A 22,758-nucleotide genomic window follows, 5' to 3' on the forward strand; every position below is an offset into this window, starting at 1 on the left:
GCGGGGAATACTGGGTAAATACCGGATGTCGCTAAGGATTGTGGGATTTGTAGTTCGTTCGATACCTTATGCAGTTGATGGGCTCATTGGGCTGACCTTCATAGGTTACCGATTCCATTGTTTTTAGGGGCCCGAGCAAGCACCGAAGGCACTGATAATCTTCTTCTGCTTCCTGTATTCTGCCAGTATGTGGCGCTTTACATTTTGTAAAGCTTTACATTAAATAAGGCAATTTACATTTTGGATCATAACTTTGGAACCATAAGGGCTAGAAACAAAATTATTGTAGGCCTACAGCCAGAATCCTTGAGCCATTCCTTCTATTTTATTTCTGCCAACAAAATGTTCACGCCATTTTGAATGTTCCTAAAAATCAGTTCAACAGTTCAAAGCTCCTCCATGGCCGTTGGTCCGATCTTCACCAAAATAGGCACACAGCAGCTGCAGCTTGGGACGGTGCCGGCAAAAATGTATAAAAAATATTTTGATTTGTTGAAGCATTGCAAAGTTATTTAACCGCCAAGGCAATGCCCATTTTTACGAGCTGACCTACAGCTGCTGAATGCAATGTCCAAGCTTAATTAAACTTGACACACTATCCACATTTCACAGACAAGGTTTAAAGGCCTCATTATACTTCTGCGTCGGACCTACGCCGGAGCCTACACGCCGTAGGCAACGAGTTGGTTTTAATTTATACTTCTGCGTCATTGTCCGCGTTGACGCGCACCTAGGGAGCATGTGAAACCCCGATGGAGGGGTTCTGGCAGACCAATCACATCGCTTGCATCCGCGTAGAATTGACGCGTTGTTACATTTTTGGAGAGGTGCACGTCAGGGTACGCCGTAGGGTACGCGCGCTACACACAGCCTACGACGTAGCTACGGCGGCAGTTCGACGCAGAAGTATAAATAGGCCTTAAGACTATAGTCCCTGACTAAAATGCATATTGAGCTGTTTTAACTGAAACAAACTTGCACTGACATATCTTAAAATATATCAGTGCCTTTTTTGTCTCAAGATGCACACCAGTATTCACAGTATTTCACAGAGCTTAGATTAAGTCAGGATTAGGCCTTAGATCAATTAGGGCATTTAGGTATCTAAGGCCTAATCCTGACTTAATCTAAGCCCTGTCTGTGAAACTGGGCCAAAGACACAAAAAAACGGATACAAAAAAAACATGGCCGCCAGCAGCCAATCAAATTTCAGCAGCTAATAACATCATATGAAAGGGCCTTTACATTTGCCAAAACAGAACTTTGTTGTTGCCGTTGTTATTAAACAACAAACAAGCAAGCCCAGTCCAGGTGAGAAAAAGTAATGAAAAAGTAACTTAATGCATTACTTTCCATAAAAGTAACTATGTAAATCAGTTAGTTACTTTATAAGAGTATAACGCAATATTGTAATCGTTACTTTTAAAAGTAACTTTCCCCAAAACCGTTTCCCCAAATTTGCCCATAGGCCTCTCTCCATCATGGCCTCCTAATCATCCCCATATATATACTGATTGGCTCTATCACTCTGTCTCCTCTCCACCAGTAAGCTGGTGTGTGGTGGGCATTCTGGTGCAATATGGCTGCTGTCGCATCAAGGTGGATGCTGCACATTGGTGGTGGTTGGGGAGATTCCCCCTTCCATATGTAAAAGTGCTTTGAGTACCTAGAAAAGCGCTATATAAATGTAACGCATTATTATTATTATTATTATCACGCATATTATGATCAAACCCTAAATTTCAGTAAAGATTTAAGATAGACTTTGCAATAAAAACCACACCATAAGATACATTTCAGTTGGATTGATAAACATCTACATGGGCCGTTAGTGCTTGGACCCTGATGATTGCCGCTTGCAGCTGTATTCTTATTTTATATTTTAATTATATTGTTCTGTAAGTATTTTTTTATATTTTTAAACGTCCTTCTGGAAATCTAAAATTGACTTTTTTTGTAATAACGGTATTGTGCTGAAATGAAATGCACCCTACTCCCTCATGGTGTATAAGACTAAAAACAAAAAAACTACTTTCATGTTGTTGTTTTTTAAACATCTTAATACAGATATCATTTTTATATTTATGACAATATAATGCTTTATCTGTAAGAAATAGGAACAGGTTTTGGTAAAGAGACTTTCAACTCAACAATAAAAAGCCCATAAAACAGCCATTTCAGTCTTGATATAATACTAATAACAGGTCAACTTACGTCTGTATCTGCAGCCAGTCTATTCAGTTTTGTAAACACTGATAATGACATGACGTCTTGCTTTGATCTTCCAAACTCATCACTGAATGCATAAATAATTGGCTTTTTCACTCCTCTAAACTAATTTGTTATATTTCAGACATTTTTTTGGCATTCTTCGGTGCCTCTTTATAAGACTGAAGGGCAAAACTTTCAGACCACTCAACATTTTATATACCCAACAAAATGAGACTTCACTAAATGTATGCAATAAGCTTTTTGTGGCTTAGTGGTAATTATTTGTTGATTTTTTTTTTAGGAACATTTACAGTGAAAATCATCTTTACAGGAACACAACATATTGTAAAATGTACTATAAAAAAGTTGCTGACTTAAATTAAGTACAAGTAACTTGGATGTTTAAGTCATTTCAACTTAAATTACTGTAAACTGACTTAAAAATTAGATGAATCTTGTATAACTTATAACAAAAATAGAAATTGCTTGACTTATTTTGATGAGTTCAATGTAAAAACATATGCTGTCATAACTTATTGGTCATATCATTTTTTGCAGTGCAGGAAGGTCAAGGATCCTGGTGCTCCTGTTTTGTTTTCAAACTGTTAGTTCACCGCTGTGACCTGTGCTAACCTGCTGTCACGGTTGGTTGCAGGAAGGCAGACGAAGATGATGATGATGATTATTACAAATACAAAGTTTTAATTACAATATGGAAGACAGGCAAACAGGTTGAGCAACACACATTTAACATAATGGTGATCGGACAGAGAATGGATGTGAGGGACCAACTTATAGCAAAAGAAATGAGGATGATTAATCAAACACAGCTGAACCAAATTAACTCATAATGATGGTGACCATGGTAACAAAGGGGTGGTGGGAAAACTGAACAAAGGAAAACATGTGACTAATGAAAACAAACTGTGACATAACACCCCCTCCGAGTAGGCGCGACCTCCAACTCAGTCCGGTGGTGTCTGGAAGGTTGATGGTGTTGTGGAAGTTCGCCCCGATCCAGAACAGGTTCTTTAGGGTCTCGCCATCCATAAGTGACGAGACTTTAGTCTCAAAAATGCAGGTTGAAATCGCTGACGTCACTAACTACCTCAACGATTGGATCTCTGAGTTGGTGTGAGTGAGTGGAGACGGGGATAATTTGCATATTCATAGAACCGCGTATACTAAATGAGGCAAGGGTGTAGAGTTACATTCCAGCTATTTTAAGGCATGAAGAATTTTTTTCAAGGAAAAATGTGACCCTGGACCACAAAACCAGACCACACGTCGCACGGGTATATTTGTGGCAAAAGCCAACAACACATTGTATGGGTCAAAAAATCATTAGGATATTAAGTAAACATCATGTTCCATTAAGATATTTAGTAAATTTCCTACCGTAAATATATAAAACATTTATTTTTGTGAGTGAATGCAGCACAATCGCCAACAGAAATGGACAACTTTAAAGGAGATTTTCTCAATGTTTCGATTTTTTTGCACCCTCAGATTCCAGATGTTCAAATAGTTGTTTCTCGGCCAAATATTGTCCTATCCTAACAAACCATACATCAATGAAAAGCTTATTTATTCAGCTTTCAGTTGATCAACACATCTCAATTTAAAAAAATTTACCCATGTGACTGGTTTTGTTGTCAGGGGTCACAAATGTCATTTTGGTGATCAAAGGTGAGTTTTAATGGATAAAACGATTGACTACAGGGAAACTTTAAATAACTATTAAATATGAATTTTGCCTCAAACTCTTAATTACTGCTTATTAATAGTTAAGGTATTTGTTAGATTTATGTATTGGGTAGGAATTGGGCAGGATTAAGGGATGTAGAAATCGTCATGCAGGATAAGGCATTGATATGTGCTTTATAAGTAAAAAATAAACAGCCAATATCCTAGTAATATATAATAACTAGTTAATAGTGAGAATTGGACCCTAAACTAAAGTGTTACCGGAATTTATTTCACGTATTAAGATTTATAAATAAATAAAAAATATTATTAATATTCTGTTAATATTTTCTGCTATCTGTGATACTGCGTTTCAAAGACTCAGTAACGGTAAAAAATATTCAGTTGTTAGAACATGATGCATACCACAGTTTTTATGGCTCTATAAAGTAACTATAATTTCTGAGAGTACTCGCTGGCAAAAAGCTAATGGATGACCTTCCACTTTATAAACGGGTCATTAAAATGTAATCTTGGCCAACACAGAGACTTTCTCTGCATTTATCAATAAATAAATACTTCAATAAAACATGGTTCAAGTAAAAGTTTTATTAATAAAGCCAACCCCAACAATAAATTACACATTCACTTAGAAGATCCCCTCTCATGAAATTCTGTTTATCTCAAAATACTTTACAAGAACACAAAGTGTCTGTGAAAATAAAAAGAAAAGAAATAAAAGCACTTTTCAAGTCACAGTGCAACACCACCAAGTTCCCAGTAGTTGTTTGTAAATCAGGTCAGGCTGTTGGAGGCTTGGGGGGGAATTTGTGAGCAGGGCACTGTGGGAAATAGTTTGTAGTGCTTGTTTGAAATGAGATTTTTTTTTTTTTTTTTTTTTTTTTACAAAGTTTCAATACAGTTGTGCTCCCAGTTTTAACACACAAGACGTTTACCCTTCGTATATCAGTATATCAGATCATATCAGTAGACACACTGAAACAGCACAGAAAACCAGAAACATAGAGAAGGGCATGACATCATGTCAGCACGCCACTAGTAGGCCTAACAACCAATGATGGACAGCCCAGCCCACAATATAAACTCACCAATCATTCAAACACATAAAAACCATCAGGAAGTTATCTGTGCATTTCAGGCTTAGACGTTCATGTACAGTATGTACAGAAGAGAGAGAAAAAAAAACAAGTGAAAATTATTGTGGGTCATATTATATTGGTCAAGAAGGAAAAACTCATGTCAGGTTAAAATAGGTGCATCTATAAAACAAATTTGTGGTGCTTTAAGTCTGTTCACACTGCAGGATAAGACACCCAAAGGTGTCAGGCTGTTGCCATAATTTTTTAAAATGTGTCCCATATCAGACGCTAATCTTAAATTGACCTGTGTGAGTAAAACAGGCATTTTGATTATAACATCATATTCTCTTATTTTAGGAAATTACACTACTGTTCAAAAGTTGGAGTGCATAAGATTTTTTTTTTATTATTATTCCTTTATTCAGCAAGGATGCATTATTCAAAAGTGACAGTATAAACTTCTAAATTGTTACCCAAAAAAAAAAAAAAACAATTTTAAAATAAATGCTGTTCTTTTAAATATTCTATCCATAAAAAATCCTGAACCCCCCCCCCCCAAATGCTTCACAGTTTCCACAAACATTAATCAACACAACTGTTTTCATCATCGATGATTATAAGAAATGTTTCTTGAGCAGCAAATCAGCATATTAGAATGACTTCTGATGGATCATGCGACACTGAAGACTGGAGTAATCAGCTTTGCTATCACATAATAAATTACATCTTAATATTTATTAATAATTATTTATTAATAATAATAATAATTGTAAAAAAATATATAATTGTAATATTTGAAAATATTACTGGTTTTACTGTATTTTTGATCAAATAAATGCAGCCTTGGTGAGCATAAGAGAATCTTAACGACCCTTAACTTTTGATCCATATATGAAAGTATTTGCAACTTTGGACTTCATGAATCTATGCATTGACATATTAACTTCTGTTGTGACTGTTTAAAGTCAAGCGTTAGTGGAACATGCTCATAATTGTTATGAACTACACCTGTGGTTAGGACACCTAGGTGAAGTTAAGGAGAACTTTCTTAATACATCCATTAAAAATCACCTGACTTGCCAGTTGATTAAAAGTCATAGCAAAAAATGGCTCAGAGAAGTGAAATCAGTTTTGAGAAAAGCTCTGGCAGCATTTAAGGGCAGACGATTCTTTGACATTTTTTCTAAAACACTAAAATTATAAAAAATTTAAAGGGTTAGTTCACCCAAAAGTAAAAATTCTGTCATTAATTACTCACCCTAATGTCGTTCCAATCCAAACCCGTAAGACTTTTGTTCATCTTCGGAACACAAATGAAGGTATTTTTAATTAAATGAGACCTTTTTGTACCTCCATTGACAGTATACGCAACTACCACTTTAACGCTTCAAAAAGTTCATAAAGAAATCGTAAAACAAATCCATATGAATTGAGCGGTTTAGTCCAAATTTTCTGAAGAGACACGATCGATTTATATGCTAAACAGATTAAATTCATATGGATTCGTTTTACGATCTCTTTATGAACTTTTTGAAGCGTCAAACTGGCATAGCTGCCAATGGAGAGTATAGAACTAGCTCAGACTTGATTAAAAATATCTTCATTTTTTCCTCGAAGATGAACGAAAATCTTACAGGTTTGGAACAACACAAGGGAGAGCAAATGGTGACAGAATTAAAAAATGTCTGTGAACTGACCCTTTTAAGTGTCCATTTTTGTGCACTATGTATTTTAACCCAGACACAGGTCAATAAAATGAATAATACAAAAGTGACTCAGATCATTTTTGCTGTTCATACACCAAAAACAGATCAGTCTCAAATCAGGTTTGGGACACATGCAACTGCAGTGTGAACATAGCGTAAGAGAGCACCACACCTTTATTTTGCTGTTTTCCCACAATGTTTCTATTGGGCCACGAGTTTACATTCCAGTGACATTCATCTGCATGTCGGCTTAGCGGCTGCGCAATTCAATTCTTTCTTAAAGGGATAGTTCACCCAAAAATAAAAATTGTCAATTACTCGCCTTCATGTTCCATGTTCCCAACCTGTACGAGTTTCTTTCTACTGCTGAACACAAAAGAAGATATTTTGAAGAATTTTGTTAACAACAAAGTTGACGGCATCAATTGACTTCCATAGTATTTTTTTTCCTATGGAAGCCAATAGGTGCCATCTGTCCGGTTACAAACATTCTTCAAAATTTCTTCTTTTGTGTTCAACAGAAGAAAGAAACTCATTCAGGTTTGGAACAATGTGAGGGCGAGTAAATGACAACATTTAAAAAAATGACCCCCTTTAAGTTGACAACACATCGCTTTAATTGGACAGATTGGTCCCTTCCATGAAGTTCTCTTATTAATACTGACAAACAGCAACATTTGATAAAGAATCATTTCAAACCAACACAACTAGGTGCTTATCAGGCAAATAGCTCTGTCCTTTGAGAGAACTCCAGGAAACACACGGCCGAATCAAGTGCTTATAAGGGCAATAGGATTTAAAAATAAGGCCTAAATTATGGTAATCTACAAGAAAAAGGAAGATTAAACAATATTTGGGTGATTAAGAAGTAGTGGCTCTGTGAAAATAATCCCTTTATCCTTTATTCTTGTGATAATGTGGATTATAGTATAATACCACAGTTGGAAGAGAAGCTTCCACAAAAGAAAAAAAAAAAGAGGGATGAGGGATGATTTAAACCATTGCTTTGAATTAAAATGTAGCTGGTTCTGTCAATTACAGCATGCCCCACTTGACAAGGTGAAAAAAAAAATATGGATACACACTTTGTCACTTAGGAAAAAGATGTGTTGTGTGTTTAAAGGGACAGAGGTACTACTACCACAAGGACTCCTGTCTGAATTGCCAGTAAAATTTTACAAAATGTTGACCTGAATGACAGTTTCTGTCCCAGAGAATGCTGTCTTAGCCTAATACCTCAGAAACGTAACAGGCTTAGCGTTAGTCTGTCATGAGCGTAGCGGAAGGGATTACCGGTAAAATTCTGCACTCTGGGATTCCAGGCAGAAATGACACAGTGAAGTGGAGATCAAATTCAGCTCGCTGGTATTATGTGTCAAAGATGTGAGATCCCCAACTCACAGAGGCTTATGGTTGTGTGTGTGAGTTGGCATCAACGTTTTTATCCGTTCACACTCCCTGTACGCATTTCCCTGAAGGTGAGAGGAGTTGCATGCATTAGTGCACTGGTGTTTGTTGTAGTGCGTAACTCTCTCGGTGCTAATACATGAGGTTTCCTGTTTTTGATCGAGGCTGGTTGTTCACAGCGTTCATATGAGGATCACTGGGTGTAAAGATCACAAGTTGTGAGCAATAATCTCTATTTAACTTGTAAACGCCATGGTCCATTCCAGACTGACTTTCAGTCTATGAATTCAAGTCAATGTTTAAGCGAATCCTCAGACCAGTCAGCTAAAGTAATTGTAGCCATTCTGTCTGAAAGAGCAGATGGTACTTTCCACAAATAGGGTACAAATGGTGTAACTTTGTTTAAAGAAATTGGAAATCATTTAACATAGGATTACAATCAAAAACATTATCTTAAGTTTGACTCTTTGTATAGCATGGTGTGATGTAAATATTGTTCTATTGTCTTAATTTTTACACAAATTGTAGAGTATTCGTCAAGCTCAATCACTCAGCCTATTATTGAAGTCTTTCAAAAACTATAAACCAACAACTGGGGTACAAACTAGACCCTGCTGGTGAAACTATGTTCCTCTTCACTCTGTTAAACATTCTGGTGTATTTGTTTTTATTATAATGCATTCAATTATAATTGTTATAATTGTATAATAATCAAGTTTATTTAATGATCAAACTCTCAGAGATGTTAAGAATTTTGGTACCATGGCTGCAAAAAATAGAACCAAAAAACAGACCAACAGAAAATAAAATAGCTAATTTAATGTTTTTCACTGACCATTTTACTCTCCCATTTATACCCCGTTTGTGGAAAGTGCCAGCTTTCCCCTTTTTAAATCTGATCCACAGTCCAGAGGAGAAAACTTAGACCCTCAATTCAAGAAATTATGTCGAACCACTTCACATCTGGTGTTCTGAAATGGACACATATCCTTTACACATACAGTACACAGAGCTTCCTTTAATCGTTTAGTTTCCAGTAGGAAGTAAAGACAGAATAAGTCTGTATATATTCATATCTGTCAGTTCATATCAGACACTACGTCTGAATTCCCTTGAAACTCGATCTTCGTTGTTGTTTTTTTGTTTGTTTTTTTCATTAAAATGGGATTATTCACTGATTATTCAAATTTCCAGCAGGATGATTAATACTACAGAATAATTTGTCTTTTGACAGACTATAAACTATTGCCTTTAAGTTTTTTGTAGAAAAGATTGAGTGATACAAATACAACTCCCTGAAGCCCTATTGTTTGTGAATTACAGAAAAACAGATATTGATCCTGTTGTAAAAAAAAACTGCTAAATTGACCGTAAAAAAAAGAAGCAAATCAAGGTGGCTGTTAAAGAAGCTGTTATTTGCTGCATGTTTTCCGCTTTGCATTACGAGTTGAATTAGCACCAGTAGTGAGGTGAGACTAGCTCTCATAGAGAACTAAAGAGTTCCCAAGAAAGATGGAAGCCATGAGTCTGTTTGCTGCGCTATATTAAATCTACAATAGGACTGGACGATAATTGAATATATGTTCACTATTTTGTTGTTGGTGACAAAATGAGCAAACGTGATTTTAATGCCATTACGATTCCTTAAGACCATGTCAGTAAACCAGTTCCTCCAATTCATAAGCAAAGAAAATAAATACAAACCAAAGGAAAATATTGGATATTTCATAAAGCCAAAATATTTTACAGATTGATATAGTAGCTATATCGCCCAGCCCTAATCTACATGCTATCTGATGTTTTAGTCCTGGGAATGTTCTGGGAATTCTGTGGATCTCTGTGTTTATCTGAGTCAATGTTGTTTATGGTCAGTGGAAGGTGGATATCTGATGTTTTTCATTAATGAAACCCCACTGAAGTCCATCTAGACTCCTGTCAATTAGAGTCACAATGTGCTTGTGAACATGAGTCAGTAATAAGTATTTAACATTGTACAGGCTGTTTTTCAGCCAATGAATGTTGCACTAAACTGGAGGACCAGTGCAACAGCCCCTTAAGAACTCAATCCTGCCCACAAAGACCCTGTCCCAAAGGGCACTCTCACCCTGCGAGATATTCCTCAAAGTATATACTTTGCAGCACGGATAATGTTAGGTAATCGTCTACACCATTGTGAGCTAGGCAAAAGGGACGTAAAATCTGAATTGACAACTGGGAAACGCTAGAGTATTATGGATTTCACAGACACTTCAGAGCGTAGACCACAATACCCTACGTCAACATCAAGTGTGCCATTTGGGACAGGGCCAAACAACATGTTTTTACGTTCACCAAGCTCAGAGCATGTTTTTCTATAAGTTTACCCCATGTCCAAGATGCTTTCCTTTCACGTATCCCAATCAAGTTCCCTGCATGCGATCCGAACCAGCCTGAGCTCCAGTTCAACAGCGTCAGGTCGCTCCTGTGGATTAGCGGACAGCATCTCTCGAATCAGCTGCTTCATGCCAGCATTCATGCTTTTCTTCCGGGCCGGGATGAGGAGCTCCATCTTGGGATTCTCCAGCAGAGCCTCCCCCAGGGGGACAATATCCTCCCCCTGCTGTACATAGCTCCCTAAAAGCTCCTTCTGAGTCTCTACATCCACAAATGTTATCCGTTCCACCATGGCCCATATGATCACCCCCAAAGCAAAAATGTCAGCCTTAGCGGTGTAGTGGCCCTCCCAGACCTCAGGGGCCATGTAGAAGTCCGTTCCACAAGCTGTGGACAAGAAACACTTATTGACGCTGGCCGGTTCTTCGGGGTTCAGGCCCGAACAGGAGCAGACCTTGCTGAGGCCAAAGTCAGCCACCTTCAGGGTGGGTTCGGGGGACCCGGCCGGGGTGCGGCCCTGCGAGATGAGAATGTTGTCAGGTTTGAGGTCTCGGTGGATGATCTGGTTGCGATGCAGGAAGGCAAGAGCGCTGCCCAGTTGCAGCATGAAGCTGGTGTTAGTCTTGCGGCTGGGTTTGCGGGACAGTAGATAGGCATTCATGTCTCCACCATCGCAGAAGTCCATGACGAACCACAGGTAGTAGGCGCAGCGGGGGTCAAACGTGATCTCACCTTTCAAGGATGTCTCCACCAACTGAGTGGATATAAAGAAATACAAAAGTTAAAACCAATTGTGTAAAACAGGACTCTTCAACCCTATTCCTGGGGCCCAGTGTACTACAGATTTTAGTACCAATCCCAATTTAACCCACCTGTCTGTAAATTGGAAGCTGATTAGCTTGTTAGAGTGTTGTTAGGGTTAGAACTAAACTCAGCAGGACACTGACCCTCTAGGGTTGGAGTTGAAGGGTGTTTTAAATTTATGCAATGGCACTTGTGGTTGAATTTTTAAATGGCCAGTTCTACTAATGACAAGGAAGTAGTGTGGTTGATGGTCAACAACAACAAAAAAAGTAATTTTACAGAATAGTTGCTCTATTCACAATATAACAGAAAATGTGCACTGTCCACTGACATAACGTTCTTCTCATTATGGAAAGGACACTAGACATAAGGCCCACTTCTGTTAATCAGCGGATAGTCTAAAGCAGGGTTCACCAATCTCGGTCCTGGAGGGCCGCTGTCCTGCAGAGTTTAGCTCCAACACACCTGTTTGAAAGTTTCTAGTATGCCTAGTGAGACCTTGATTAGCTGGTTCAGGTGTGTTTAATTGGGGTTGGAGCTAAACTCTGTAGGACAGCGGCCCTCCAGGACCGAGATTGGTGAACCCTGGTCTAAAGTATCATGTAAATTCATATCCAGCTATTGTGAACAATTGTGATTTTTATTTTTATTTTATTTTTTACAGTTCAGTACAGAAACATCAACATTTATGCATGTGCCCAGCAGTTTTTTCCAAAGATACTTCGATTGCATTGAATGTATACATATAAGTTCATGCATTCCCTTGGATTAGAACCCATGACCGTTGCTAGTGCCTGTGCAAAACTATGCACCATTATGCAGGGTGTTGTGTGGTTTGCCAAAGCTTACATATGCAGCTGCTAAGGTGTTGCAATTGGAGTTTTTATGTTCAGGATGGTTGATAAGGCATTGCTCGGACCAATAAGCAACCATTGATTGAGTCTCCTGCCGCCTTATATTGTCACCAAGGGAAAAATTATAAGTTAGATTGCTTAGAAAAGTAATAGCACACCTCTCAACAACTAATTTCAGTATTCAGTATATATCTAGTTTCAACCTGTTTCAGTATTATCTGCTTGCCGAGGACACTCTAGGCAAAGTTTAGTAGGATAAAACTAAAGATGTTCCGGGATAGAAGCCAAACTTCATGGATGAAATCTTAAGCTGACTTACAACCCACATTCCATCAAGCGAATATAAATCCCATCTATCCACATCAACATCCATTAAAACACAATCATTTAAAGAGAGACAAAAGCTCTGTTCCAAAACTTAATGGGCTGCTATTGAGTTTGATGCTAGCGCGTTATGCTAATTATGTGTTCCATCCAAAATTAGATGTAGGATATTCCTTCCAACTCGAACCATAAATGTGTTGAATCGCAGATTCTCATAAATTGATGTATGAAAAAAAAATATATATATTTTGTTAATGTTTGACAGCCTCCTGTCAAGTTGTGGAGGACAATGTATGCTATGCAACGCTAGCTTTTATCGAACAGGTGTATGATTATCAACAGAGAGAATCATTTACTGTGCTTTGTCTTTGCTAACAGTTACTAAAGAGGTCATTTTAGAACTTGGAAACACTGATGCAAATTAATTTGACTGAAAGAAAATGTATATTAGTGTCAATGTACATCATTTTCAACCCAACATTATCGCATCTTTGTAAATATTTTAATTTGAGATTTTTAGGAGGAAGACAGAAATTGCGACTGAATGGAATGCAGAATAAGCACAAAAATACATAGCACATTAATAATATTTAAATTAGATAATATTACTTTGCAGTACTGAATTAAAAGTGCAAGTTTATTTATAATTTCTCTGCATATAGTCTGTCACCTTGCACAAAAACGAGACGGAAAAATATATGCTGTATTAGACATTTAACAGTAGCTTTAAACAGAGGTTTCTTATACAAAAGAGTGACATCACAGTTAGTCAGTTTCATATTGACTGGATGATCAATTACACAACCAGCTTTGGCAGCTATGTTTTCTTTACCATCTTGCAGGGTGTTGCAAAACAGAGCACTAACTGATGAACGCCACACCATCTGTCTCCACAAGGAACCAATCAGAGCACATCTTGAATCTGAAGAACAAAAACAACAGCACTGTCCATAGAGGAGATGTGTGTTACAGACACACTGCTGCATGTCATGTGTTGGTACATTCAACCACATCCTTCCCCTGATAACCAACACATTGGATTTGTGTTTTAAGTTTAGCTCTGTTTTACAAAAAACAAAACTTGTTCAAAACAAAATTCTTTTTACATTAAGCAGAATCAATAATTAAACTGCAGACTTATTGAAGATTCACTTATGTTTAGTGTAACCAAATGCACTAATCTATTTCCCCAAGTAAAACAAAAAAGGGCTTTAAACACCTAAAATAGTAACCACAGTATTGTATTAATACAATACATGTAATATTCACACACTGTACATTGTAAACATTGGGCTAACATTCTTACTTACATATTTACAAGATTAATAAAAGTGATTGGACAAGCACAGCACACAAGGAACATGTTCTGTAGTCAAGGAACTGTTGTCAAGAAAATTCCCTCTGGCAGTCTTTTTTTACCGTTTCCCTGAGTTTCTGATCCTGAAAGTCTATAGGCAAGAATCTTTAATGAGGTAAACCTCCTTTGATTTATGATTATTTGTCTGTTTCTAAAAAACTGTAGCATTCAATTCAATGCTCAATTAAATTGGCTCTAGAGGTTCAAAATGGGGTTAACCTCAAAATGATATGTTTGAAATGTTGCTTTACCTAGGGTTGAAAAGTGATATTAAATAGATATTAACATGTGGTGAAAAGTTCAGAACCTTTACAAGTTTTTCTGGGGATTTCTGTGTCTATCTGAACCACGTTTCCCCATCGCCAGCTGCCTTTTGACAGAAGATGCTGAAAGCTTTGTACAGACAGAGGTCAGCAGACAAACGGCCCTCTGCAGGCTCACAATTATAGCAGCAAGAGTGCTAATCAACCACATCTCAAAGGCCAGGAATAACAACCTCTTACTGTGCTGCACTCTGGCTTATTTCCATCCAGTCACAACATCCTCACGTCTTTATGCAACTTGACCCAACACAAAATGGCATACAATACTATAATCATCCACTTGTATTAAAGTGTGTTGTCTCCTTTGTAGAGTAGTCCAAGTAGTTTGTATTCCTGCTCCATTTGCATATTCATCATCAGAATAATTTGGGAGGTGATTTTGTGTCTTTTTTCTTCTTCTTTTTTTTTTTTTTTTGCAGGATGGATAACTTTTTTACCGGCTTTTAGCATGCTGTACTTCACCATGTTAACAGTCACTATTAGACTGTCAGAACAGTAAGATCTGTACATCTGCCTTGTTTGTGAAGACTACGATAATATTATGCAGTGAAAAGCTATTTATTTGTTTAATGTGTCAATTGCTGCGCTTATAGTCCATATCTTAAGAAACATGTCTGGTCAGTGTCTGTGGGACATGATCATAAATTATACAGGGAATATGCTCCTTCAAGTCCTCCTGGGAAGTTCCTACTTTCAGGAGTAGTAATTACAATGTAATGTGTGATTTTCAGAATAAAGTGGATGCAAGGGACAACTTAATTTTCCATTTTCTCATTTTCAAGTACTGACAAACACAGGAATCTTAGCACTAAAATAACATAGTAAAGAGCAAATGATGCATATTAAGTTTTTAATTGATGCTTTATGTATATTTTATAATAATGTCAGAAAGAATGATGGGTAATGTATTAGTCACACGAAAAAAAGTATAGTACAAGTACAATAAATCAACGATAAATGAGGCAAGCTTTAATTATGGCCATGCTTCATAAATAGCATAGAAAATTGGGCTGCATGACATCACAATAAAATCGATATTGCAGTTTGGTTTAGAGTGATTATCAAAACAAAAAAAGGCTGCAGGTTTACAGGCATACAGACAACAACACGGATCCGCAAAAACTACTAAATGCTGTATTACGCTGCCAGGCCAGTAGTTGGCGATGTCACTTTGTAAAGAAAAACTATCCGCCTATTGACTTGACATGTGATATGCGTGCGCATGACATCACCATTTTCACAAATTCACGTTTTGCAGTTTACACAGAGATAATGACATCATTTTCAAAAACTTGCACTTTGAAAGCGGTTTTCAAAAGTTTGTGTTTACAGTCCTCCCAAACGCCGTGGTCGTGTAAACGAACAGCCTTGAACACTGTTCAACGTTCAGAACAAAGTTTTCCGCTTTCAGTTGAAAATGGTGTTGTGTAAAGTATGAATGGAAAGTTCATAAAATATTGCAATGTAATTTTTCCCAATATCGTGCAGCCCTAATGATTACAAAAATGCTACAGTGAAAAAAAAATAAAAAATCCCAACTGTTGAAGAAGGGGCTCAAGAATTCAAAACATTGTGGTGCTGTTCATGCCCACTCATCTCCTATATACGACTACCCCATGATGAAGGCAGCATGTTCAGACAACCCACCAATTAATTTAGTACATCCCCATTAATGGGGTCATATGATGCGATTTCTTGTTTTCCTTTTTCTTTGGTGTGTTATGTAGCTGTTTGTGCATGTATAAGATCTGCAGTTACAAAGCTTAAAGTCTCAAACGCAAAGAGATATTCTTTGTAAAAGTCAAGGCTCAGCCACAACTTCCTAAAACGCTTCATTTAAACACGCCCCCACAAATCTACATCAGTGTGTGGGGGCAGAGTTTTACAACACCGCCCAAATGTATACGCAAAGAAAGAAGGCGCAACTTTTATTGTAACTGTATTATTGTTGCAGCCGGCGCCACCATGTCGTGGAGACGCTGTGTTTTTTGTTGCGAAAGCCAAACTACTTTGTTTGGGGTTCTTCATATGACCCCTTTAATAAACCAAAAACTACTGTCAGCTGAATTAGCCACTTCCTGTTTCCTTACTGAATGCATAGCACTGAGCAGTAATACGCAGATAATAAATGATTTACGTCTATTTCATTCAATAATAGTTCCTAAAGTGTCCAGAAATGGTCAATATGTCCCATTAATTGAGTACTACCAATTGATATGAATAGTTAGCAATAAATATATGAACGTAGTGGTTTGCATTTCCTTTTCATTGTTATGAAGTTTTTCAATTAGACTCTAGTAATGTGAACCTAAAATGTATTTGCAGGTTGGAAACACACCTCCAGATAGAGCGAGGAGCTGGAGCCGTGGCTCATTCTCTGGGCGAGACCGTCTCTCTGGAGAACGCATTCCTCCAGGTGGATGACGTTGGGATGCTGGCTCTGGATACTGCTCAGGGCCCAGAATTCCCTCAAGGCCAGCTCTACGTTCTCCGGGGAGTGACAGCGAATCTTCTTCACAGCCACACGAGCGCCGGTCTGCCGTACAGCTGCCTCGTATACCACACCGTAACTGCCCCTGCCCACCTCCTGGATCAGCTCGTACTTGGCTTGACTGCTCACCATCCTCTTCTTCCTCACCTGTATTGTGTGGAAGAAAGCCACAACATACAATATACCATGAATGGAGTCACTATAGTATCTGCTGGGAACTCTAAAGCCGCTATTAATGACAAACCTAACTTTGACTAAGGGACTAAGTTTAAAGGTGAAGCGTGTCATTTTGTGCTTAACCTGCGTTGCAAGCGTATGGTGTTATTTTAGTATCATATACACACATATATTATAGTTTTTGTTCATATTTGGAAATAGATTTTTATATTTTCTGTTGTCAATTTAATTGTGAAGTTTTTGTAATTTTTTGGTTGTGTGAGTTTTGTGTGATAAACAGGAAAAAATATGCATTTTGGCTGCTGTCTAGCTGAAGTCAGTTCAGAGCAGCAAGCAGATGTATTCGATTTCTCTGAACATATTTTGTTTTACAACAATTAGTCTCAGTCTAAGGCAGACTGTCTGATACATAATGTACTCTAAATTGACAAGAATTGCTAATTCCACTCATTTGCTGACCGCTATGCAACTTCTGGGAGTTGAGGTGAAGGTAGGCGAAGAAGTCGTCACAGAATTTGTCAACATTTGTGGGCTAAGGGTTCACAGTCATGCATCTTTGAAAGATATTCAGTTTTGATTGAGTCAATTAATAGGAAAGGATCACCAACATAGCCAACAAGTTATCTCTGGATCATAACTAGTCTGTAAGCCACTAATTTCTTTATTGTTGAATGTACACTATGCACACTGTTGTGCCATTATTTAAATGAGCTGAAATATTGCAATAGTATCAATTTTCAGATTTTACGTAAAAGCAAACCGTGGTTGGCAAGACTCAGGTGCCTTCTTCTATGTTAATTGGGTGGTGTTTGGCCAGATACATAATGAAAGACTTGTCAATAGTCTGGCTCTTCAAGATAATACAACAGTTGAGTTTATCTCATACTGAAAGAACCAAAACTTATTTGCCACATGACATTTTATCTAGAGTTTATAAAGACAGAAAAATGTTAATTGCCAGGAAATGTTAAGGTAAAGAAATCAACATAGAATTATATTTAAAAAAAACACAATGTAATACATAGAAAATATGAAGTGTTGCCACATTTAAAAAATAAATAAAAAAGTATAAATAAAAGACTTGACAGATGGGGAATTTTAGGGAGTTAAAACTGTTTGAAGAGATACTTACTATTTAATTCTCAAATAAAACAAAATACAGACATTTGTTTAGTAAATGAGTCCATGTCACTTCTTGCATCAATAATGTGTAAGTGCAATTTTCTTTCCTGTGTGTTGACATTTCCTACTAAAATTCGACAGTAGAGCGGGACATAAGGATCGCAGTTAATGGCAAGTTACCATGGCCCATAATTTGCTACTTTGATTACATTTTATTACAAGTTAGTAAAATGTGGTATAGGGGACTCAATAAGGCATTTGATAGGACAAAAAACTTCACGCCAGATGTGCAATATGGTGCAACTTAAAACTCTAATTTCTCAAAAAAAAAGCTTTTTTCTTGAATCATTCTGGGACATAATAAGTTCCACAAATCTTTAGCATGACAGTCTCTTTAAATGGGATTCACGAACAGTTCAAATCGTTTGTACCGGAGTGACCAGAAACATTTAAAAACACGCCATTAGTGCAAATGGTAAACAGACTCGACAGCACTGCCAACACGTGTGCGCGCGTCTGTGCGGAAGCAGCTTGACGTGAGGAAACAGCGATCAAAGGGCAAAGCCAATACGCACTCACTGTTTAACTATTTGGCCGAAGACAGTGAAGCACATGAGCCGAAATCGTGAGAATACAAACGTTTGTTGTGTTTGTAATGCAGTCATGTGCTTGTGCTGCTGTGTAACAGGCCTGTCGGTTTTGTCTCTTTCGGCCACAGCGCCGCTGTTTTCTCCTCTCCAGCTGGATATCGCTGTCTAAACGTGTTATTACACACTGCAGCTGCCCATCATACGAGAGAACATATGCACGATGCTAATATGTTGCTGTGACAGTAACAGTAAAGGTGTATTTCAATGCAAAACCCTTCCAGTAGCAGCACATGCACCTGCGTAGTAGACCGACACACATGCTCAGACAAAGAGTCCCGCTACACACACACACACACACGAACACAAGAAACATTTACCTGTGCACGACCTTATTGCCAATGTAACTGATTTTCCTCAGCTCTGCTTTTCCTGGCAGCCATTATAAGCGCGAGGCCGCCACACACACTCCTCGCCTCTCTCTCTCGCTTTCTCTGTTTTGTGTATGTCCGTGAGCGCGTACCCGTGAGCGCACTCGCGCTCAGCGTAGCGTCCGCGTCGAAGATTTCTAATGCGCGTACCCTTTGCCTGTCTTATAAATTTGGGCAGTGTAGCGAAAGTGAGAAACAACGCCCTCTCTCTCTAATAACATATAACAGGCCTATCTAATAGGCTAATAGTATTAAGAATATTCGGTAATTCCTTAAAACTATAAAATAAAGAGCAAGGGGGAAAACACCAGACAACTTACAGACAACAAAATACATTTTAAAAACATATACAGCGCCTTTTGACTATTGGCACCCATAGGCTAAATATGATCCAAAAATCCTTTAAAGACAGAAAAATTAAATGTGATATGATTTTTTCACACGGTTTTTTTCTTCAAACCGTGTGTGTCACAATATTGGCACCCCATAGACATTTGAGTAAAAATCGAACTAAAATAGCCTTTGTTTAATTCATATTGTAAACTTTTAAGTTTAAGGAAACACCAATGTCTGCTCTGTAACCATTGTATTTTGACAATTTTGTTTTTGTCAGCTCAAAAAGTTAAAGGGAGAATTTAAATAAAATTCTGCTATGGTTGGTTAGTTGGTTGATTGAATGAATGAATGAATGCCATATTGTGCCAAAAGTAGCCTACCAAAGGGCGTTATTTAAAAAAAAAAAGAATTGTAAAAAAGTATGATAAATAAAGGCTTTATTACAAAACTAATTCAAGTTTGGGTTCTGATCTGGTGTTGCTGGTCCACTAGCACTCCTGCTTCCAATGCTGGTGACCAGCAAAGCAGCAATCAGCATCCGATGCAATGCAAAACTTATGCTGGTGACCAGAAATGCTGGATTTTTCAGCAGGGTTTATTCAATTGAGAACCCTGGTGCATACATTATACAACCTCAATTAAATATAGCAATGTTTCTGTAGTAGGCTACTGCTTGGCGTTAGATGGAAATCATCATCCCTGCTCAGTTCAGCCTCCAGTGGTTGAAGTAAAGCATCTGTGCATAGAGCCTCTTATCGAATGTGCACCCTCCAGTAAAGTCCAATTATCAACCTCCTGCTCCTCTGCGTAGGTTGACAGGATCTTGTCTACAAATGCGTTCAGTCTTTCCAGCAACATGTGACAAATGTTATGTATGCTGACCATTAAGTTGTTTTTGTAGAAGAAAAAAAATCTAAATTTGAGTCTCAATGTAGTTTATAGCTTTTAGCTCGCTGAGCAGCATCAGACACCTTAAAAAATAAAATCATGTGTTGTCATCTGTGTACAATTCTGCAACAAAACAGAGAGAGAATTACTGATAAAATGATAAAAACAACATTTAACCAGACAAGGCTTGTGTTAATAACGGTAATCTTGGGTGGTGGACTCATTTAAAGTAATGTAATCGTCTGGTTTTAGTCAGGTTTCTGTCAAACACAGCACATCTAGGTTATGATCTGTAATTATAATTTACAAAAAGTGCTTTTGACGAAAGGGATTGATTCAGCAACCCAAGCTTTATCATTTAATCATCTGTTTATTATTTGTTGAACATCAATTGAAGTGATGGAGGGGACCCAGAGCACAGCCAGGACGATGGCCCACAGTGGAGTCGAGGGAGGGAGGAGCCATGATGGAGACTTGGCTGACGACACCAGGGGAACGACTGATGGAGGCGGAGAACCAGGTGGAGCTGAAGAGCCGATGAGCCCAAGCAACATCCACGGCTCTGAGAAGGCCGAGCCCACGGAATTGGGGGAGTGACATTGCTCATAGCTGATTGGTCCAATTTCAGTTTTTCTATCATTTCCTCGGCAAAAACGAGTCACAGGTCTGATATAATTTGCTTGAGATTAAATTTGGTGTGAATGAAAAATCAAGATAACACCACTTGTTAACAATCTTTTTATTGTGCCATTTTTTTCACTGAAGAAAATAAAGTTTCTAGCAGGAATATAACAGATATTGGAAATAAAGAAAATAAAAGCGAGGCTGCAAGTTTCTGATACTTGCTATAAGCCAAAATCACCTCCCTCTTAACCACACACATCCAACACCATCACACCACTTGTGGAAGTAACAAAATACCAGCATAATCATAAAAAGATATTTATTCACTAGAAAGCAGTTGTCAACACTGAAAACACATTTTTTGGGGGCACAACATTCTTTGCATGCTTTGTCACGATAAACTGAAAATGAAATAGTTCTCTCTGAAACCACTTAACATGGATCAATGCAGAGGACACTCCACAAACCGAGCTCCACGCTATTCGTTTGCCATATTCAATGCGGCTACATTCTTTGGTCACTGGAACAAAAACATATTTGTCTTCATCAAACGCACATGAAACACACAGTCTTAACCACAGCTTACCACATGCAACGAGAACGCAAGAAGACCAAAGGAAACACTAACTAGACATGAGCAGGGTTTCGTATCTGTGCAGCATTTGGAACCCTGAGCATCAGTGAACATCAGCAATAATTATAATCATGATAACAACACAAAAAATCAAGGTCACCAACATTGATTATCCTCTTCATTAGAAACAAACAAGAAATAATTAACACATATTCCTGAGTTGACAATCTCAGACACATTACAGTAAAAAAAGATTTAAAAAAAGACAACTTGAGCAATATTACAGTTGCATTTGTCTTGTGAGTTGGTCTAAACGTAAACCAAAAATTCAAACACTTTTGACCGAAACTCACACCTCCAAAATTAAATACATTAAACCTATAAAAATAAAAATAAAGAGCACACACACATCACACACACACTTAAACAGACAATGTTCCGGTAACAACGTCCATTTAATACATTTCAACACACCCTGAGGTAGATTTGTATAGATTCAAAACAAGTTACGTATCTTGTTCTCACTTTAAATAAAAGATTAAAAAACAATACAATAAAAATATTGAAATGATAATGCAATATACAATAATGGCATGAACTAAGATTCAATCAGAAAGAAACCTTCACATCCCTTAAACTGCAAAGTTTTCAACAGGTTGTTCTAGGCGAGACCCATCCACCCAATCCTAAACTACTCTAACACCTACTTCCATGCAATAATACAGAAACCGAAAGAGAAGTGATGTGCTGATAGTTTTGAGGTTACTAACAAACCATTGTAACATTAAACCATGAGTTCAACGCATGCAGTGATTATACGAAATGACCATTCCTATTGCGTCTTGTTTAAAATAGAAGATTTTTCCTAAGTCAAGTTTATTTGAGTTGAAACCAAACCGGTTTGTGCTTTGCTGCAAGCAATATTAAATAATTGTAGTATTGTTACAAGTGTTTAGTTTAGTTTTTTCCACTGAGTTTCTGAAAGTTTGAAAACCACGTCAAATATACAAAAAGGCTAAAAGAATACACAATTCATTATGCTTTCATTTGGCAAAGACAATGCTTTCCTCAAACAGTGAAGCTTGACAACTCTGTTGCTCCCTGTCAAAAAGAGAACAAACTAACTTTTTTTTTTTTGAAAGAAAGGCCATAAATAAAATGAGTGCATCACAAAATTAGTCTCAGCCTATTTTAAACACTGTGAATAATGGTCCCCAGCTGTCAATCAACTCATTACTACAGTTAAAAACATTGTTAGACTATGAAATAATTAGCAAAAGAATTTAGCTCTTGTTGTGACTGAGAGCAAACTGAGTCCATCACAACATCCCATAGTTTGAGGTCAGTTTGTTGCTACAAATAAATAACAATGGTTTGAATTTC

The 22,758-nt window shown here is 37.5% G+C and overlaps 1 protein-coding gene across 1 annotated transcript; it reads right to left on the minus strand.

The window, feature by feature from the left end:
* Positions 1–4,486: 4,486 nt before the first annotated feature.
* Positions 4,487–19,097, minus strand: pdik1l (PDLIM1 interacting kinase 1 like). The gene is made up of 3 exons (XM_084130762.1): positions 18,903–19,097; positions 16,484–16,783; positions 4,487–11,237 (listed from the first exon to the last, which is right to left on the minus strand). Exons 2-3 carry the CDS (start codon positions 16,766–16,768, stop codon positions 10,497–10,499), a joined length of 1,026 nt encoding a protein of 341 aa, XP_083986888.1. The 5' UTR covers positions 16,769–16,783; positions 18,903–19,097; the 3' UTR covers positions 4,487–10,496.
* Positions 19,098–22,758: the final 3,661 nt, after the last annotated feature.

The sequence above is a fragment of the Abramis brama genome, assembly GCF_963993115.1.
Source record: "Abramis brama genome assembly, chromosome: 12".
Lineage (NCBI taxonomy): Eukaryota > Metazoa > Chordata > Actinopteri > Cypriniformes > Leuciscidae > Abramis > Abramis brama.

Excerpts from the sequence above, each read along its gene's own strand:
- pdik1l (XM_084130762.1), bottom strand. The coding sequence starts at position 16,768 with ATGGTGAGCAGTCAAGCCAAGTACGAGCTGATCCAGGAGGTGGGCAGG. Across the intron at positions 11,238-16,483 it reads GCTCCTCGCTCTATCTGGAG|TTGGTGGAGACATCCTTGAA; the intron begins GTGTGTTTCCAA and ends ATATCCACTCAG.